General features: G+C 45.7%; 5 protein-coding genes across 5 annotated transcripts; 3 read left to right on the top strand and 2 right to left on the bottom strand.

The window, feature by feature from the left end:
• Positions 1 to 721: 721 nt before the first annotated feature.
• Positions 722 to 1,561, top strand: LAJ45_01734 (uncharacterized protein; the record flags this gene model as incomplete). The annotated part of the gene is made up of 4 exons (XM_046111327.1): positions 722 to 849; positions 921 to 1,057; positions 1,133 to 1,426; positions 1,497 to 1,561. 4 exons carry the CDS (start codon positions 722 to 724, stop codon positions 1,559 to 1,561), a joined length of 624 nt encoding a protein of 207 aa, XP_045975271.1.
• Positions 1,562 to 3,133: 1,572 nt separating this feature from the next.
• Positions 3,134 to 4,333, top strand: LAJ45_01733 (uncharacterized protein; the record flags this gene model as incomplete). The annotated part of the gene is made up of 2 exons (XM_046111326.1): positions 3,134 to 3,205; positions 3,296 to 4,333. The coding sequence occupies 2 exons, from the start codon at positions 3,134 to 3,136 to the stop codon at positions 4,331 to 4,333; spliced, it is 1,110 nt and encodes a 369-aa protein (XP_045975270.1).
• An 873-nt stretch (positions 4,334 to 5,206) lies between these two features.
• Positions 5,207 to 5,867, bottom strand: LAJ45_01732 (uncharacterized protein; the record flags this gene model as incomplete). The annotated part of the gene is made up of 3 exons (XM_046111325.1): positions 5,207 to 5,500; positions 5,572 to 5,662; positions 5,836 to 5,867. 3 exons carry the CDS (start codon positions 5,865 to 5,867, stop codon positions 5,207 to 5,209), a joined length of 417 nt encoding a protein of 138 aa, XP_045975269.1.
• Positions 5,868 to 7,369: 1,502 nt separating this feature from the next.
• LAJ45_01731 (uncharacterized protein) lies at positions 7,370 to 10,781 on the top strand (the record flags this gene model as incomplete). Its single annotated transcript, XM_046111324.1, has 11 exons — positions 7,370 to 7,420; positions 7,476 to 7,653; positions 7,712 to 7,799; positions 7,856 to 7,926; positions 7,980 to 8,031; positions 8,089 to 9,529; positions 9,591 to 9,728; positions 9,782 to 10,168; positions 10,248 to 10,388; positions 10,446 to 10,544; positions 10,608 to 10,781. 11 exons carry the CDS (start codon positions 7,370 to 7,372, stop codon positions 10,779 to 10,781), a joined length of 2,820 nt encoding a protein of 939 aa, XP_045975268.1.
• A 2,203-nt stretch (positions 10,782 to 12,984) lies between these two features.
• LAJ45_01730 (uncharacterized protein) lies at positions 12,985 to 19,651 on the bottom strand (the record flags this gene model as incomplete). Its single annotated transcript, XM_046111323.1, has 19 exons — positions 12,985 to 12,990; positions 13,062 to 13,497; positions 13,553 to 14,081; positions 14,139 to 14,294; positions 14,360 to 14,582; positions 14,638 to 14,723; positions 14,924 to 14,960; positions 15,032 to 15,161; positions 15,372 to 15,404; positions 15,489 to 15,570; positions 16,152 to 16,471; positions 16,526 to 16,808; positions 16,867 to 17,294; positions 17,351 to 17,622; positions 17,677 to 17,853; positions 17,907 to 18,474; positions 18,527 to 19,409; positions 19,462 to 19,495; positions 19,562 to 19,651. 19 exons carry the CDS (start codon positions 19,649 to 19,651, stop codon positions 12,985 to 12,987), a joined length of 4,773 nt encoding a protein of 1,590 aa, XP_045975267.1.
• Positions 19,652 to 19,904: the final 253 nt, after the last annotated feature.

The following is a 19,904-nucleotide window of genomic DNA, read 5'->3' as shown; positions in this document are numbered from 1 at the left end:
CTAGAGATCATGAATGGTGGAATGGGTTGTATCATACGTACGAGCTGATGTGGTTTTTTTTTTTTATTTTTCTGTTGCTTTTTGTTCTCTTGTGTTGTCTTTATGGGCCGACTGGGGGCATCGTTCATGGTTTCTGGCTGTATTACTATTGATTTTTTTTCTTCCGTGTGCGTCGTACTGTTTTATATCTATATCAAATTTTCATGTCGGTAATCATGCACGCGGCCGGATGGATGGATGTCTGTGAGAACAAATTGATAAGTGCTGCTCTGTTTGGCATCAGCCCTGTGAGAGTAAATACTTTAATGGTAACAATATCCAGGGTAGTGGTAGCACACAGTGCACACACAGTCAGCTATTTGTTGGTAGCGAGTGAGTGATAGTGCACAGCCACCCGCACAGGGCTTTGTTCAGCAAACATTTGGAAGCACGGATCTGCAGGGCGCCCGTCCACTGCCGTTTCCTCCACAAGACAACAAGACAGACAACAGAAGACAGGGTTGCGCCAAGACCCCGATCTAGCGTCAACCTATTTGTCATGACGCAAGCAGCAGCACGGGTGGGGGAGCTCTGGATATAAAGAGGCCGAACCCAAGACACTCGCAGCAAACATCAGAATCTGCAAAATCCAGTCTATCAATCCACTGCAACATTGACCCGCCCACTCTCGCCCATCCACTTCCTACTACTACTGCTACTGCTACTACTACTCATACCAGCAATGATACCAAACCTCCTCCAAAAGCTCATGCGCCCATTCTCCAGCGCCACCATGGGCGTCGCCGGCCCCATCGGCACCGGCATCGGCTCCATGCCCGCGCACACTGAGAAGCTGACTATCGCCGCCGGGTATGTTTGTCCTCCCAATCCCTTCTGGGAAAATAGTTGGGGCAGCTAGTTAATATGCAAGTGTGCAATAGGTGCTTCTGGGGCGTGGAACACATCTACCGCCACCATTTCGGCGGCGGGAAGGGACTGCTTGATGCCCGTGTGGGCTATATCGGCGGTAACACGGAGAACCCGAGTTATCGTGCGGTGTGCTCGGGGAGTACTGGCCGTTTGTCTCCCCCTCCCCCTTCCTTCCTCTCCCCCGCCTCTCCTCGCCCGCCATATACTAACTCTCAGGATATAGATGCGGAAGCGCTACAGGTCCTCTACGACCCCAGCGTCGTCTCGTACGAGCGCCTGGTCGAGTTCTTCTTCCGCATGCACGACCCGACGACGGCGAACCGCCAGGGGCCCGACGTGGGGTCGCAGTACAGGAGCGCCATCTTTTACCACTCGCCGGAGCAGGAGGCGGGGGCGAGGAAGATCTTGGGCGCGGTGGAGAGGGAGTGGTTTGCTGGGAAGAGTGTGGCGACGGAGGTGCTGCCCGCGGGGAGGTGGTGGGATGCGGAGGATTATCATCAGTTGTATTTGGTGAATAGTGAGTGCTGCTCTTTTCTTTCTGTGTTTGAGGGGAGAGAGGAGAGTGGATGTGCTAACGGTTGTGATAGATCCTGGGGGTTACGAGTGTCCGTCGCATCATGTCAGGAACTTTCCGGAATTGTCGGTGTTGTAGTGCTGGCGGCGCGGAGTGCGGGTGGCTTTGTGATTTTCTTCTCTTTCTCTCTTTCTCTTTTTTTTTATGTTGTAGACAAAAGGGTCTGCCCATATGTGTTATTACAATTACAACACTACGTGGGATAGAATCCATTGAATTATATCTTCACCTTGACCAATTAATCGCGGGTGCTACGCCATGGTGCATCAAGCCCGGGCTCTTGAAGACAGAAAACCACATATCCATGAAGCTATCTTACCCTCAAGGCAATGTTTGAACCTCTTAACTCATGTAGACAGTTTCGTACTTTCCGGGCTTGTTTGAGATTGACACTATAATGCACATTCATCACCCGGTTTCTATTCAAGTCCCATACATCTCCGCTGGCCCTCATGAGCGGTGTGTGCGTAGGGCGGAGAAAGAGAAGACCTGTCAATGCAAAACCTACAGCAGCCAGAATAACAGTCCCTTGATTGACAAAAACAACCACAGTCGCTGTCGCGGGGGCGGGCGGATTGTAATCGGTGCTAATCCAACAAACAACCAGCACGCCCGGCCTATGCGCTCCTTCATGAGATATCACTCGCACACCAAACCCCCCCGTTAATAGACTTTCAATATCACCCACGCAAGTTATGGTAAAGTGAGAAACAATGAAATGGCTTATGTCATGAAAACAAAGATACATGGCCCCCGCGAGTGATCTCTCGTTAATTCACCGCTTTCCATCCCACACCCAGTCATGAGCAAAGTAAGCCAAAGACATGCACCAAACCATATTCCCCAGCTCACCACAGCCAAATAAGGCCCCGCTTCCAAACTTCCAAAGAAGAACAAGAAAACTTAGTAGAAGAGGATTATCTTGCGCTATAAGCTCTTGTGTATAAAGGCTCACACGCACACAGCCACCACTGGTATACCGGACACAATCCAGCGGCTTGTGGTGCACCTCATAAGTAGAAAGATTACAGGTTGCTGGTTGTAGGACGCAGGTCTAAGGGTGGCAGTCATTAGCTACATGTAGAGTTCAATAGAGTGTTATTCCCCGCCACTGGTGCAAGGCTAGCTGTGGTACTCAGAAAACCTCGCTCGCTGTGACATCTATTTGGCTATAGCATTCTAGATACAGGGAGAAAAAAGATGCTTTGTACCGTAGTCTTTTACCGTTAATATGTTAAAAGAATTATACCAAGAAAGAACAAAAAGTACTGCATTTATGGTCTGGGCCATATATACTACTCCCACCCCTGGATTGAACCATGAACCTTAAGCCATAGCACAACCTCGCGGTGTTCCGGAAGGCAAGTGATAACCATTAGACCACCACTCGCCCTTGTGTAATTAGAGCTGGCAATGATAGTTCTGCGCCAAGTCTGGTCGTAGGCGTCTACTGAATTAGGCGCGCCAGTAGCTCGCTGATGTGGCGCTGACTTAACCCCCCCCCTGCAATTCTGTGAGGCTGAAATCTAAACAACACCAAACCAGATCCGCACGTTCAACAACTCATCCAGAGCTATCGATATTAATCTCCGCCCACCCCACAAACCCCACAAAAAAGCTCAAGCTTCACCAGCAAAAAACCCCCCCGCAATGCTCATATCTCTCACTGTCGGCAAGGTTGATGCCGGCCTTGCAATTCTCCTCACGGAGGAGAAGCGTATGGTACAAAAACACACCCCCGACCTGACTCCCCGACTCCCCCGACCCCGCGAGAGCTCGCCAGTCGAAAACTAACCATATCTCCTTCCACAGATCGAATTCCCCTCTGTCCTCCTCCCAGCCGGCATATCCAGCGGGTCCATAGTCGACATCCAGGTCTCGCGCAACCACGCCGCGGAGGCTGCCCAGCGCGATGCGTTCCACTCGCTCCAAGAGGAGATCTACAACCTCTACGGAATAAACTCCCCCTCGCGCCCCGTGCTCCGCGTCCGCAATGCCACGCAGACCTCGGTGGTGCTCGAATGGGACCCGATCCAGCTCGCTACGGCAACGCTGCGCTCCCTGACCCTGTATCGGAACAACAGCAAGGCCGGGTCCATCCCGAACCCGACCACGCACACGAGCACAAAGATCTCGGGTCTGGCCGTGGACACCGAGTACTCGTTCCATCTCGTACTGCGCACCTCGGCCGGCACGTATAGCAGTGAGAAATTGACTGTCCGGACCCACAAGATGACGGATCTCTCCGGGATCACGGTGTGCCCGGGCATCATGCCCGGCGAGATCCGGGAGGAGCTGGAAGTTGTCCTGGCGAGGATTGGCGCGAAACCGCTGCAGGACTTTGTCCGCATCGATACGACGCATTTCGTGTGCACGGAGGGCCGTGGGCAGCCGTGGGAGCGGGCTACGGAGATGAATATCCCGGTCGTGAGGCCGGAGTGGTTGCTGGCGTGCGAGAAGGATGGGAGGATCGTGGGGGTCAGGCAGTTTTACCTCAGCGCGGATATATCAAAGATGCGGCAGGGACTACCGATGCGCGAGCGTGCGCAGACCGGTGCGAGCGTAGCATCTTCTGTGAATCAGCAATCCCAACACAGGCCTACGCAGTCTGTCAGCGAGATACGATCGGAAGCTGTTGTTAGCCCCCCTCCGGTCGAGACTCCGGCGAAATCTCCCTCGCCGCCGCCAGTTGCCGAGAACCCCAGGCCAGAGCCTGAGGCGAAGACCCCCGAGCCAGAGGCAAAGGTGGAAGAAAAGAGTCCGGATCCAGAGAAGGCTACGAGTGGCGATTCGGGGACACCTGAAGTGAAAGCGAAGGTGGAGGAGGGGTTTGAGGATGTTTCGCTCTAGTAGTAGAGAGTATAATGTATCAGTTATAATTAGTACCTGAGTTCTGCCGCCCAGGCCTGAGCTTGACAGCTTTAGGTGTGCGGAAACCTGGACTATATAGCAACTTTATCCAATACCTTTTGCGTTCGCAACTAAAATTAATACCACTATTTCGCAGTTCCTAAAAATACGTAATTGTGAAAAGCTGATATCTGTGGTAAAGGTTGGATTCTAATACATGTACGGATAGCCTATCATTGGATGGTCTAGCTGTATGTAGAGTAGTAAATCATGTTCTTCATGAGGCGGTCATTCGACTTCCGCGCCTAGTGAGCCACTTCCGCGATAAACTTAAATTGGCATCGTAGAGCTTACTTGGAGCTTCTCTAGTTGCTACGAGTATTTTTAAGGGGCGATTATTGCTTCCACTAACGTCGATAAGCAGAAATCTAATTACTCTACTAGAGTATCGAGTATACTGACAAAAGCATTCCAGCATGGTTTGGGCTACTTCACCAGGACGATTTAAGCTCCACGACAAACTGTGTCCATAATTTCAAGTATGTGGAGGGATATGACTTGCGCCTGCGTTACGAGAGAATCCAACACTAATATTGTGATACCTTCACGTGTGTCCACGCAGAAACAAGAACTCCAGAGAAAAAAACAGAAAAACAATAGTAAGAACCCGTATATTCCATCTAGAAATACGAAGTCCGGGCCCGCTTCCCCTTCCAGTTGCACAAAAGACCTCTGTCGAAAAAACCCAGCAGATACTGAAAATTCCCTTTTTCATATGTTTACAGAAGGTAAAAAGCACGCCCAGAAGTAAGAAGAAAAACCCCCTCCCTTTTTTTATTTAATGACAGAAAGAGTAGAAGACCGACAAAACACTTAGGCCTTGGCCGCAGCCTTCCTGACGTCGAACCTCCTCTGCTTCCTCAGCACCATGACGCGGAATCTCTCGAAATCGGTCAGCTGTCGTCTCCTCTCCTTGGCGACGAGCTTCTGGGCCCAGGCGGACTTGTTCCACTGGTTGTCGACCTCCTCCTTCTCCCAAACCTTGGTAACCTTTCCGTTGCGGGCACCACGAGGAAGGGACTTGCAGACAATGGGGGTCAAGATAAGGTGGGCGAGAGGAATCGAGTGGCGGACGAGCCCGGTGCAGGAAGGAGCATCAACGAGGACCTATTCATTAGGTGTCAGAATAATGCATCTGAGAGCAAAGATGAAAGCTAGTTTTCTCGTATTATACGTACACGCTTGTGGTCGATAACCTCTACGATGATGGCCAGTTTACCGGCGTATGGTCCCTCCTCGATACGGACGATACGGCCGATCTGGACAAGGCTATATTCAGAAAAGAAAAAAAATACGTCAGCGCCATCTTCTTTCAATAAATGAAAAATTCCGCCCCTTCTCCCCCACTCGGTTGCAAGCCCAATTCTCCCCTCCACTTCCAAGACCGCCGGTCTTTCCCCCAAACCATAAAAAACCAGGAAAATGAAAAATCGGAGACATACCGCCAATTCGAGGTCTGAACTTCGGTGGACATAGTGGTTGTGGGAGGTTACCGGTTAGTCGATTGGGCTCGGGATAGTTTGTTGTATTGATGGTCGTGATCGTGAAATCGAAAAGAGCACACACTGGAAATTCGCCGGGGTTCTCTCTGCGTGGCTTGGCAGAGGATTCCTGACTTGTGGGTGTGTACAACAGGGGGTGTGACGGTGGTTAGGGAAGGGTTAGACCTAGCGAACTCTTGGCGGGGCTTTAAATTCTAACTGACTTTTCTTGAGACCAGGAACGCAACCTCATCAACACGTCTTCCTCCTCCTTCCTGTCGCGTGCGACTGTGACGCCGTCCGCGAAGAGAAGGAGGAGGTTATAAATGTCAAGGTATGTCCACTATCTCATCATTCCCATTTCCCCATTGCCCTGGATTTCATGTGATGAAATAATTTGCGATTGAGTGCCAACTCGGCGAGTTCACGCCTGATCTCAAATGTCGACTGGCACTTATGATATTCAATTCTTACATATTCTGATACCTTTATCCCCCTCCCATTTTTCTACATCATCCTTTTACTCTTGTTTCCTGTGGATCAAAGGCTAATGGTCTTGAAAGATTTCTAGTTGACCGACAATAATGCCCCGGAAACCGCCGCCCCACTTACTACTGACTTGAAAGGTTTGTCTACCCTCCTCTCCTGATTTCCACCACCCACAACCCTATGCCTGTGATGATATCTATGCACATAGATAGTATGCGATCCTTCGGGAAATGCGCTCTCTTTTAACACCAAGATCACTGAGGACACATCCTTCTACACTTTTATGCTTTGAAAAGTTTTGTAGTGGACGTCAGCTAATTCGAAAATCAGATAGATATAGGTTCACTCTCTCAATGAATCAATTCAGCTGGTCTGAATAAGGGATTATTATGTCAATAGTAATAAAATAAATATTTGCAAATATAATTTTCTCCCATATATAATTTAACATAATGTGAAATTCAGAAGTTGTCTTTCTTTTGGTGTAGCCATATCCCGCTCCAAACCTATATGCGAAATGAAGATATTATATTAAGTGTAAATGTATTTCTCGTATTGAAGTGCCATGACTACCTGACGAACTATTACATATATTAATCGTCCATCGCCACGACGAATAGGGATCTTTAACAAGGCAGTGGTGTCCAGGGTCGAAAGTAGAGTATCTACTATCTAATTGGCGGCGATCTGTATTTTATCGTTGCCCTCCATTTCATTCGACCATCATATCATGTTCCAAATCATATCATCGGTGCATGCACCAACGTGGATTAATGTTACTTTAGAAGCTTCTTATCCCTTCCAGTCATATTTAACTCTCAACCCTTAATAATTTGTGTTCAAGCCCATGTTCACCACTTGATGGTTGCCCTGCATTATGTCTCATATATGATATCATCTACCATGCACATAATTACCCTACCGTAAGCATATAAGGTTTAAAGCTCCCATGCCAGCAATATATGACTCGAAGCTTAATCAAGCTACGCATGGGATTAAGCAAACAATGACAACCATCGAGGCTTCCCAAAGCCAAGTCAAGCTCTCACTGCCACTGGTACGCTCTTGTAGTTCCAGGAGGAATGTGCTGGTCGTTAACATAATATAATTAGGAATACCAAAAAGACTTATTCCATGAAATTGGTCAGGAAGATGAGCTTGTAATCTTAGCGCGCGGACTCGGTCTCCTCCGTGTCATTACAAACTTTCTCCATGCGCATGATGCTGCGGGTGACAATCTTATTCTAATTGTTGGCGCTGATGAAAGAGAAAACGGGTGGATTGGGGAAGGTAAGTTTGTCTATATCATGAGTTATTTTACGTGAATATATGATTTATGATTTCGTAGCATTGGCAGAGAAGGCTGCTGTATCTCAAGCCGTGAAGGCAAGGGGGTTAAGTATTGTCAATACAGAAAGCCAGACCGTTGCAGCGAGGTACCCATCTATCTAGTCTAAAGCTGAACAGTACTAATAGCTATGGGTACATGTAGGGAGAAGTTATATGCTAAAGGTGGAATCTTCTCGGTAACGTCGAGAATATTGGTGGTGGACTTATTATCGAGTATGATGTCAAAACGCCAGTCGAATATGCGAATGGATTCTCACAATACGCAGGCTTAATAAAACCGGAGACTATTACGGGCATCGTAGTGCTCCATGCAGATAAGTAAGACATCCTCTATTAATCAGGATTCTCTAAAGCACTCGATGCTCACATAAACAGAGTGATTGCAACCTCTCTCGAGGCATTCATTCTTCGTATTTTCCGTCAAAAGAATAAGTCAGGTTTTATCAAAGCCTTCTCCGATAATCCTGAACCATTTTGTACAGGATTCGCCCCACTTGCAACTATGATGCGCAATCTCTTTCTTCGGAAGCCCTCACTTTGGCCACGCTTCCACGTAACTGTTGCAAAGTCACTAGAGGTGAAGCAAGCAGAAGTAGTTGAACTCGAAGTAGCAATGACGGACTCCATGCGGGAGATTCAAACTGCTGTACTCGAGTGTATCGAGGTTTCTATATCTGAGCTTAAGAAAGGCAATACTGTGCTCGATATGGAAGATTGGAATATGGACAGCGCTCTCCACAAGAGTTTTGATATCATTATACGACGACAGCTGGATCCCGTGTGGCATAGAGTTAGCTGGAAGACAAGGCAGATTGTGAACGATTTAACAGTGCTAAGGGGGATATTGCACTCTCTGTTGACCTGTGACTGCGTTACGTTTTATCAGCATCTTGAGACAATCCTTGCAACGCATTCTCCGCCTGCAGGGACGACTCGGCAGTCACAATCTCCATGGCTGTTTTTAGATGCTGCCCATACCATCTTCAGTGTTGCGAAAGCACGGGTGTATACAGGCACTGCGAGTAAAGCCGTGATTAATAGCAACCCAATTGGAAAGATCCCGTCAGCTCTCACCCCCGTATTAGAGGAACAACCAAAATGGTCTTTGTTGACAGAGATACTCGAAGAGATTGAGAGGGGAGCTCATTTTAATCAAGTACCCCAAGACTCAACATACGGGACTACACTCATTATGTGTAGCGATGAAAAAACATGTCGTCAAATACGGGAGTATCTACAGACTATGAACGAACGTCCCCTAGAGGATGCTGGTGATAATGATACCGACGAATCTCTCAAGAAAGAATCATCTGCAGCATTTATGATGCGCCGACGACTCCGTGGGTATCTTACTTGGAAAAGTGATTTCAGTAAAATCAGCGCCTCCCTTTTTGCTGAAGATCAAAAGGCAAGACTCGGCGGTAATCCCTCTTCCGACGGACCTCGACGACAACCAGATTCCTTTCGTGGTAAAGCACCACCCAACAAACGAAGAAGAGTCCGAGGGGGGGCTAGTGCTGCATCTGGACCAGGACGCAGTGCCACCGGGGTCATTACGATTTCGGAGGATCAACCTCTAAATGTAGCGGAGCTATTGTCTGGAGTAAAACCAACGGAAGAAGAGAAGGCACTCAAGCAAGAAATCGGAGTAGATCCGTTCGATAATATGGAGGATTATTTTCAGCCATATGAGATGGGAGACCTGATTGTAGTACATCCATATGATGGTGATATGGATGAACGCGTCCTTGAGGAGCTAAAGCCTAGGTATGTAATTATGTACGAACTAGACCCGGCATTTATAAGAAGAGTAGAGGTAAGTAAATCTAAATTAATTCTTGCATGAACATGGTGTGGTTAATACGTTTTTGACAAAGGTGTACCGGAGTTCGCATAGAGACCGCAATATCAGGGTGTATTTTATGTATTACGGGAACTCGGTAGAAGAGCAACGCTATCTTAGTACCGTTCGAAAGGAAAAGGATTCATTTACAAAACTAATCCGTGAGAAGGGGGTCAGTTTTTCCACATGATTAGAAGGGCCGACGATCACTAACAGATCTAACAGAACATGTCGGTCACCCTTACTCTCGACTCAAAGGGTGTAGACGACCCACAGGAGATGTTCCTCAGAACAGTCAATACTAGAATAGCGGGTGGGGGGCGCCTAGTCGCGACTGCAGAACCTCCACGAGTCATCGTTGATGTCCGTGAGTTTCGTAGCTCTCTTCCTTCACTTCTGCACGGCCGCAACACCTTACTTGTGCCATGTACTCTAACGGTGGGCGATTATATCTTATCACCCGATATATGTGTTGAAAGGAAATCAATCAAGGACTTGATCGGATCGTTTAAAGATGGGAGACTCTATAGCCAGTGTGAGACTATGCTACTACACTACAAGTCTCCAATGCTTTTGATTGAATTCGACCAGAACAAATCCTTTAACCTGGAGGTACCGTCGATCATACGTTCTCACTCGCATTCAAGTTGAAGCGAAAAATAAGCTAACAAAAGACGTTGGAGAGATATAGCCATTTGCAGATTTAACATCTACTATTGGGCAACATGATCTTCAGTCCAAGCTGGTGCTCCTGACAATCGCGTTTCCAAGAATCAAGATTATTTGGTCATCTAGCCCTTATCAGACCGCGGAGATCTTTGAGGAGCTCAAGGTAGATTCCCATTATCAGAAAATTTCTTTAAATTAAATCTAATATGTCCGTGAGAAGAAAAATCAGCCAGAACCTGATCCCCTAACAGCGATCAAAATCGGTCTCGAGGATGGGGAGGACTCCACAAACCCACGTGCACATAACCAGGCCCCACTGGTAAGTATGCCTTCTCTGTCCTGCTCGCATCTAGATTTTAATGGCTTTATTTTTTTACCTTAGGATATACTCCGAGCGATTCCTGGAATAACGTCCAAGAATTACAAGAATATCATGATGGATGTGGAAAATATCGTAGAACTTAGTAATATGGAAGAAAAGGAGGTAGCTGCACTTATTGGCCCTGAAGCAGCTAGGAAGGTGTACAGATTTTTTAATAAATCTGTATTTGAATAAACTTTGCGCGCGTTCTACATAATCATTATCTGTCATTACAGACTTGTTAATGGCTTGAATTCTCGTATTCGATAAGTAGCTATTAGTTAGTACAAACATAATCAATATAGGCAGGTTTGACGACTCCCTTATTCTCTCACCAAGGTCGGCGCCCAAACCCTGCCAGAAAGCCTCGAAGTGGCAGAAATATGCTTTACCATTGGTCACATAGATTGCGCATGGGCACTTGGTTAGATCGAGATTGAGAATGCATGCCCTGCAACTTCGAGGGCTCTATCTTCTTTAGATCTAGTAAATCCCGAGAGCGCTTCGCGTCTTAGGCCACCAATACAAATGACTGTCATACATATACTCTCTCTCAACTTGACTTTATTTCAAATTTATGTTCGAAACGCCACGATTACTGAAGACAGCGTGCTGCCTACTCTGCATGATAGGGGTCCCATGAGTGGATCATCTACGTATGTCATCGTAACCCCCCTTATACACAAAGCCTCAATTAGCTCTCTCCAGCGGGTGTTTTGTCTCGTTACGTTTCTTGTTCTATTCCTGTCCCCTTAGTTCTTCCTGTGCTTCTTTAGATAATTCGAAAGATCTGTACAGAGGGTCGGGATGGAGGACAGCAGTGGAACGTTGATCCCTAAACAAATACCGTTTTGCGCGGCTTTCCTATTCGACTTCCCGAGTAAGGTTGCACGCAATTGATGAATTAAACAAAAAAAAAAAAATTTCGACTTCCCGAGATACATCACAGGCTATCACTCGATACCATTCGATCCCAGATCTCACCTGGTACGCGATAACGACGACTAGTACCAAAAATATTTATGCATAAAACTGTGGGTTGAGTGTCGATCTCTATATTGTCTAACGAATGTGCATAGGATTAGCAAATGTGTAATCGCTATCAGGGGGGCTGGGAAACTGAGACACGTATAGAGAATAATTAAACCCAAGTCTCGTGCTTAGACCTTCTTTTTACACTTTGGATGCAAAACTCTGTTCTCTGATGCATTGGGAGCAGCTAACGCTGAAAACCAATCCTCACCTTTCTCCCCCTCCCCATCAGAAACGGCGAAAAGAAAATCTACAAAAGAAAAAACCTCTATCATTACCACAATTTCCCGCTCCCCAGCTAACTAAACGATAAACACACCAATCTTATATAACTACATCGGAGGGTCATGGACATACGCTTATGCGACTATTGACCTGCCAAGAAGGTAAATATAGATAGCCCTTAGAGGAGAGAAAACCAAACAATTTGTTTTCTATGGCACAATTATTGTAGAATCTGTTGACGACCACAGGAGGCTAGTGTACCATAATTAGCGGCGGAATTAATAGTTGTATAGTCGATCATTGATGTATTACTAATAGTGGACGTTTATGCTTAACCTTTGAGGCGACAACAAGTGACGTAACACTTATCTCTCATGCTAATACGGACGACACGAAATACAGAGGGCCAATGCACAGTATCTCTTTTCTACATCCGATCCACACCCGACACTCCACGTTCATATTCTTTAATTCCCTTGTGTGTACCTTTAGAGCAGAAACCATGCACAGGGCAGTTGTCGAATTTAGGGACGACGTGTTTCTCATAAGCTCTCTATAGCCAGAACAGAATGGGCGACCAATACTTCCTGGAATAGCGGCCACAAATACTTGAACCCCACCACACCATAATGTCAAGAAGAAAAAGGAGTCCGTAAGATATTGGTGGATGTTTCATCATTTACAAACTTGAGCCACATCCATGCGTCGATAACAATTTGCCGTTGGTGTTGTAATTACGTGTGACAATACTCTACAGTGAAGGGCTATGGAAACATGGATATAACTTGCAAAATTTTGTAACTTATTTTTGGTAGAAGTAAACATTTCGAAAACTTGGTTGAGCAGTATGTAAGTTAGTGAGGTAGGTTAAATCAAACTGCATACACCAACAAAACATTGAAAAGTAAACTAGCGCACTGTAACCAGTCTTTCTCATTGATAACTCTGTTCTAAAACGCTAACATTATACAGAAATTTCACCCCCTACACTGCTCAAAAGAAATACTATACTGTGAATGGTTAAAGGAAAATGGTAAGGGGAAGGTACGGCAGAGAGAGATAGCCACCCAAGTATTTGTGCCTTTGAGGAATACGAGCCAAAGAAGGAAAACATGGTAACAATAAAACCAGGAATAATCAATCATCTCTGTAAACCTAATTAGCAATTGAGGCTCTAAGCTCTGAGACTTACTGTCCTCCATCTCTACTAACACCTACGTAGTCACCAAAGTTGTGGATGCTAACATCCATCCGTTCTCTTACAGTCTCACTCATAGGCTCATCAAAGCCGTGGCCGTTGACTTTAACCCCGTTCATTTTCAGCACATCAGCGACATCGCCCTCATTAGCAATACCGGCGGCGACAGCTTTGATAGCGGCTTCTTTTCTCTTCAATTTGGAAGTCTCGCCACGAATACTTTCGAGCTTTTTGAAGTAGGATGGATCCACGGGAGTGACGTATTCCCCGTTAAAGACTCCAACTTCAAAGTTCTTAATATGGCTGGAGAGAGAAGAGCAGGATTCAATGAGATCTGGGAGAGTCTGGTAAATGACCGCATCTGCACCGATATGCTCTGAGATTTCTTCTTCTGTTCGGCCATATGCAACTAGCTCTTTGGTATCGGCAAGGTCGATCCCGTAGATGTGGGCATTCCTATACAAGAATCTCAATGTGGGTGACTATGACTTTAACAAAAACTGGATCTTACCTGATGGGGGGTGCACAGCTGGCAAAGTAAACCTTCCGTGCACAGGCTTCCCTAGCCATATTCACGATTTCCCGACTGGTTGTTCCTCTCACGATACTGTCGTCAACAAGTAAAACGTTCTTGTCCTTGAACTCTTCTTTCATAGCATTTAACTTCCTCCTTACAGACTTCTGCCTCTCTTGTTGCCCAGGCATAATGAAGGTCCTTCCAACATACCGATTCTTGACAAATGCCTGGCAGTACGGAATTCCCAGCTTCTGGGAAAGACTGAGGGCTGAAACCTCCGAGGTTGTAGGGATAGGAATGACAACGTCAATCGTTTTGACAATTTCTGCGCCAAGCTTTGCTAGAACAGTGTTCGCTAAGGCCAATCCCATATTCTGCCGGGATCTATAAACCGAGATACCATCGATGATGGTGTCCGGACGAGCGAAGTAGACATACTCAAAGATGTCCGGAGCGTGATTGAGGATGGGATGAACCTGTCTAAAGATAGGTTTACACCCCTTCTTAATGATAACAGCCTCTCCTGTTGAGAATCTGTTAGTTTTATGATCAATTTACACAGGGAAGCCTCAAACCTTACCTGGGTTGATATTACGGTGGTTAGTGAAACCGAGCTGGTCCAGTGCAACACTCTCGCTGGAAAACATATAATCCATCCCACCATTAATACCATTTCTCTCTCCCAGAACGAGGGGCCTAATGCCGTAAGGATCCCTAAACCCGATGATTCCAAACCCTATTGAATGTCAGCTCTATCAGGCAAACATTCACAATGATTCCTAGGATAATTGGAGATATTACCTGCAAGCATAGCTATACAAGCGTAACCACCCTGGCACCGCCGGTAGATAGCCTTCAACGCAGTGAACAAATCTTCTTCGTTAACACGGAACTTTCCAGTCTCCTGCAAGGCACTAGCGAAAATGTTCAGCAGTGTCTCGCTGTCAGAATCAGTGTTGATATGTCTATGCGCTTCGTGATCAAGGTAGTCTCGTAGCTCTGATGCATTAATGAGGTTGCCATTCTGTTAATCATGTCAAAATACGTCGTTTTATACAAAGTGCAAGAAGGGGATTTACATGGGCAAAGCAGATCCCGTATGGCGAATTTACGTAGAATGGCTGGGCTTCGGCATTTGCTGATGAGCCGGCGGTAGGATAGCGCACTGTCGACACCCCAATACCATACAGTCAGACACCACCTCGTATAAAAATTTATCCATTCGAAAGACATTTACGTGGGAAACAATAACAGTGGGTGTATCGCTAGACAAGGAACAGGTTGGAGCGATGCAGCATGAACCGCTGCGATACATCATTTCAAATACGGGGATTGATATAGGGAACAAATTCAAGGGAACCATACAATGTCCAAGCCCCATGTTCCCTGGCAAATCCATAAGCTGTTCAGGGAACCTAAAGACCTCAGAACAAAGCCCATTGCCTTTGCGAGTATAAATTCGACCCCTCTGACCGCAGGTAGCAATTCCGCAAGCATCCTGCCCTCTGTGTTGAAGAATTGGAAGACCGTTATGGATATCGGTGACGGCAGATCCGTTAGGATCAGCAAGGATGATTGCGATGATTCCGCACATCTTATATATCTTGAGCCAAAGAAATATTAGCTAAGGAAGTTGTTGTTGTTTAGAAGTCGTAATGGATGGAAGGGGGGGTTAAGCAAGTGCGCAATCAAGAAAAATATTTCTGCAGAGCCCCTCAAGGAGACCTAGAAGTCTAACATAAAACATTCATGATGTTGTAGCAAGAGTAACAGTGTGAAACAAACGAAACAAAAATCTAGGTTTTCAACATACCCAATTGAACTCCGAAAAAACCTGCTATTTGCCCTATTTGTCGATCAATATAGCCTACTTGCTATGTCGAGGAAGCAAGTATGTTCTAAACTTGATGATAGACCTGTGGTTGCGTACGTGCTTGTGACGGAGGGGGAGGGAGAAAAATCGCCCGACCACAAATACAACCAGATGACCTCAACCGGAAATTGTTCTCGAGCTAGGGATCGGGGGGATCAGAAGTATAAAGAGAACGAACAGACTGAAACCCGGACTTGGCTGGTAAAGACGGGAGTAAAGTCACGGTTGTAAAAGGGTTCTCTCTCGCTGCCATCTTCCCCTCTCTGAGTGTTTGTAATTTCTTCGCTCCTGGGTGGAGTAAGAAATAGGGCACTGCGCGCCGGGCAACACGCAAAAAAAAAAATTTGTGAAAAATTCCGTAGTGCAAAATTCTTATCCACTAGCGCGCCAAGATCATCTAGGATTGATGATTCCCCCCACCTTTCCCCATAAACCAACCCCCCCTCAAGAAAAAAAAATCTAAAACGCGAACAAGCGAAATATCCACAGTGAACCAGAAAAATTTAATTTTTGCATGTAATGATATCCAAGAATGATTTATAATACAGCGTAACAATTAACTAAAAACATAACGTTTCATGTTCTGTGTAAAACTACATGTACATTACACCAAAAAATAAATCCTTTCAACCTACACTCCTATGGTTGTATACATGATCTACTGTACGTAAGTACATGTACATATATGTACTTATTAGTGTTACTTCCTTGCCTTCCCACGTCCCTTGGTTGAGACTCCGCTGCTGGCTTTTGATTTTGCTGCAGGTTTGCTTCTGGTCGTTTTGGGCTTCTCATCCTCAGAAGTCTTTCCCTTTCCCTTTCCCGTTACCTTCTTCGGGACCTTGACATATTTGTCTTTGCTTATATCCATTGAGTCATCTTCAGCCATTTTTGCTTCTGCATCTTCTTCACCAATGGCACCTTCATCCTCGCTTTCTACAATTGCGTCCTCAATGTCAGGGACTTCTTTTTTCACAGCCTTAGGTGCAAAGTCACTGGTGGCTTTCATAAATGGCATGGGGTGAGACATCTGGTTGTATCTGTATATCCGTTAGTATAAAGCTTTCCATTGTTTTGTGATCGAGGGATTATACAGTCTAGTAAATGAACTTTTCGTTTGAGAGGATATGTTTAAACTGCTATCAGCCATGGGGCCAACGCCAAGTTCTACGATAGCATCCCAATCCTCCTTTGTTAAGAAGTAATCATCCATGAGTTGAATGATATCTGGAATGACATCTTTGCCTTCAGACTCAAGACGTCTAACAATCAGGTTGTGCAAGGTTGGTATGTAATTTTGTCGGACTTCATGGCGGTCTCCAGACGCACGCAGCCGAATATGCGATTGAATTTCCTTAACATAACGTACCAGTTTGCCTAGAAGTTGTGGAATTTAGTTGATAACATCCAAGTATTACTTTCCAGACAGACTTACCTTGCTTGGAGTTCATTCCTAACCACTGCGTGAAAGAATATTGAGAGCCACCGTATCCGCCATACATATATGAAGATGGTTTCACAGTTGAAAACATGCCATGAACCGGCATTAGGCTCCATTGCTGCTGTGGCCCATGAATAAGCGCGTCAACCAAATCGCCATCCGAGATACTTTCAGCAGCATTATCCGCCAACTCTAGTAATTTCAAGGTTCTCTCTCTTCCCCTAAAATTACCAGCCCTCGCAGGATTGGTTTTGAGGTAATTCTCTTGAATCATGAGATACGAAAACTCGTGGTCGTTGAAATAAAGCTCTATTTTGTCATTGAGCGTCTTTTTACTATTAGGGTTGAACATTTCGGTGCTTAATAGCTTCTGCGCAATATCCCAAGGTTTGAGGATTACATGCTTTTCCCATGATTTAGCTCTACTTAGTGTCAGTTATCTCAAGGCCATCACTGTCTATAAGGCGAGGTTTCGTACAAATCTTTGCTTTCCTCAAAACTCATACTTGATTGAGTGGTGCTGTATGTAGACAACATATTAATGATTTGCCGAATATCGGAGTGTGTTCCCTCAACAAGTTGGTCAATGACGTTTCCGGGAAGTTTGATTCCCTCGCGATAAGCAATAGACATAATTCTAGAGCGGACTTCGTTGACATTTGGCCGCCTAAAAGGCATATCAAATGTTACATTGTTGAAAGGCTTCATTTTTTGAAGTTTTCGTTCATTGCAAATGCAAATTATGGGAATCTAGGATAATTAGATATTGGGATTTTCTTGATATGACCAAGGTCGAGAATATACCTGAGTTTTTCTACATAGGCTTGCAAGTTGGCCTACACCGCCGCGGTCACCGGCGGACATACCGTCCACCTCATCCATTATCATAACAAGCTTCTGCTTGGAGGCATCGACTTTCTGCTTGTCTCCGGCAAAGTAGCCCATGAGCGACCTATTATCAAGAACTCCACGAAGAGTTTCCTACTCTGATGTCAATTGTGATTCATCATTAATATAGAAAAACTCATCCATACCTCCATTAACTTTTTGCTTCGAGTATCACTGGCATTGGTTTCAACGACATCATAACCCTCCAACCTGGCAACTAAATGCGCAGCACTAGTCTTCCCGATACCAGGAGGACCATGAATCATGGCCACCCGAAAAATTCCGTTTCCATCTTCTCCTCTCTTTTTAAAACCAGACTTCAAGTTTTTTGGCCAGTTTCTGAGCCACTTTTGCAACTTTTCCACCTGACCTTTATTGCCACAAATTTGATTTATTTGTGTAGGGGCATATTTAACCGTCCAAAGCTGATCAGCCTCCTTTAGAGCCGCCTCTTTACCCTTCGACTTGGTCGCTTTATCCATTTCTTTTGCCATTTCGCGAATTTTGGTTTCTTCAATTGCTTTTTTGGCTTCGTTTGCCTTTGCGGCTGCGTGGTCGCCACCGTTCGCAGGAAGTGTGCGAATCAAGTGGAATAAACCCTCCTCTCCAATTGTTTTCAAACCGTGTTGTCGGATAGTTTCTAGCTTTTTTGGACCAGCATCGTCACCTAGGACTACGTAAGACGTCTTTTTAGACGGTGCTCCGGTGATTTTACTGTTGATGCGTTAGGTCATGGGTGGGGGAAATGTATGGGAGCATTACATACCCTCCATATTTCTTGACAAGTTGCTGGCCATCCTCCCTTGATAAGCTTCCTAGAACGCCCGTGAATACAAACGTTAAGCCAGTCAAACAATTTTCTTCACCCTCTGGCATTTCCACAGTTCCTTGTGCTACTGGGCCAGCCCTTTGTTTGAAGTCCCTAAAGTTAAACTTCTTTTCTTCCCCGGAACGTGGCGGGGGCGAAGGTGCTCTAACGGTGGGGACACTATCAAGTATTTTTCTAACTTCCTCGTCCTCAATGTGTTCTTCCTTCTTCTTCTTGGGAGCGGGAGCCCGTGTCTTCTTAGCAACTGGTTTTTTAGCCTTTGGCTTTAGCTTTTCATCCTCTTCCTCAACCTCTTCCTCTTCTTCCTCGTCCTCGGAGGGTAAAGATCTTTTTTTCGTCCTGATTGTGGGTTTCCTCCTTGGTTTCATTACAACTTCTTCATCTTCATCATCAGAAGGCAATTTCTTCCGCTTGCTACTTGAGGCGGCGGGTTTTCTCTTCGGTTTTGTTGCTTCCGCTTTCTCGTCCTCCTTCTCTTCATCTTTTTGCTCTGCGTCGGGAACTAAATCTTCCATCTCATCGTCCCTCTTTTCTTCTTGATAGTCGTCCTCATGCTTTTTGAACTGGTCGGCAAAAATTCCGAGATCGATATCGTCATCATCGTCAATGTAATTTTCCTCTGGGTTTACCTCCGGCTTCACTTTTTTCGGCCTGACTGGAGCAGTCCGCACAATTTTGTTTTTGCCGTTACTCTTGAAATAGTCAGAGGTAGTTGTGGGTTCTAATTTCTCCTCTTTCTTCGCAGATTTTGCTGTTGTTTTGGGTAATGCTATTTTCTGAGTTGTTTTCTTTAGAGGTTCTTCATCGTCATCATCAGAATCTGGTAATCAAGGTTAGATCGAGCCTGTAAATTGGATATGTCTAAACCGTACCGACGACCCTCCGCTTTCGAGCTGCAGCTTTCTTCTAGAAACAATCGTACTGTAAGTGCCTTGAAAACAGTTTCGATTCAATCCCGGGGGTGAGAGCTACCTTAGCAGGGGTAGATGTAGATTTGGCTTTATCATTGAGTGAAGGTTGGCTACCTCCTTTGGGAGCGAAGAAGCTTCTGATATCGGGCATGTTTATTTTTTTTCAGTACCTTTTTGGCTTGGACGGTGCTTTCTTTAAATTGTCGAAACTTGAGCAATTGGAGGCAAATAATAAATAGACGCGTTGAGAGGTGACGCGCCCAACTTTTCTTGGTGGAGCTGGTCAATTTTCTACTTTGGGTTAGACCAGCCAAGTGCAGTTACCCTGTCCATCCGTTTCACGTTCTCCCAGAAGAAAAATATCTAGCTAGCGAACCATTTTCATTATCGACATAATCATGAGC

The sequence above is a fragment of the Morchella importuna genome (assembly GCF_003444635.1).
Source record: "Morchella importuna strain M04M26 chromosome Unknown Morimp01GS003, whole genome shotgun sequence".
Classification (NCBI taxonomy): domain Eukaryota; kingdom Fungi; phylum Ascomycota; class Pezizomycetes; order Pezizales; family Morchellaceae; genus Morchella; species Morchella importuna.
Note: the sequence above shows the minus strand (reverse complement) of the source record. Positions and strands in the feature narration are given on the sequence as shown.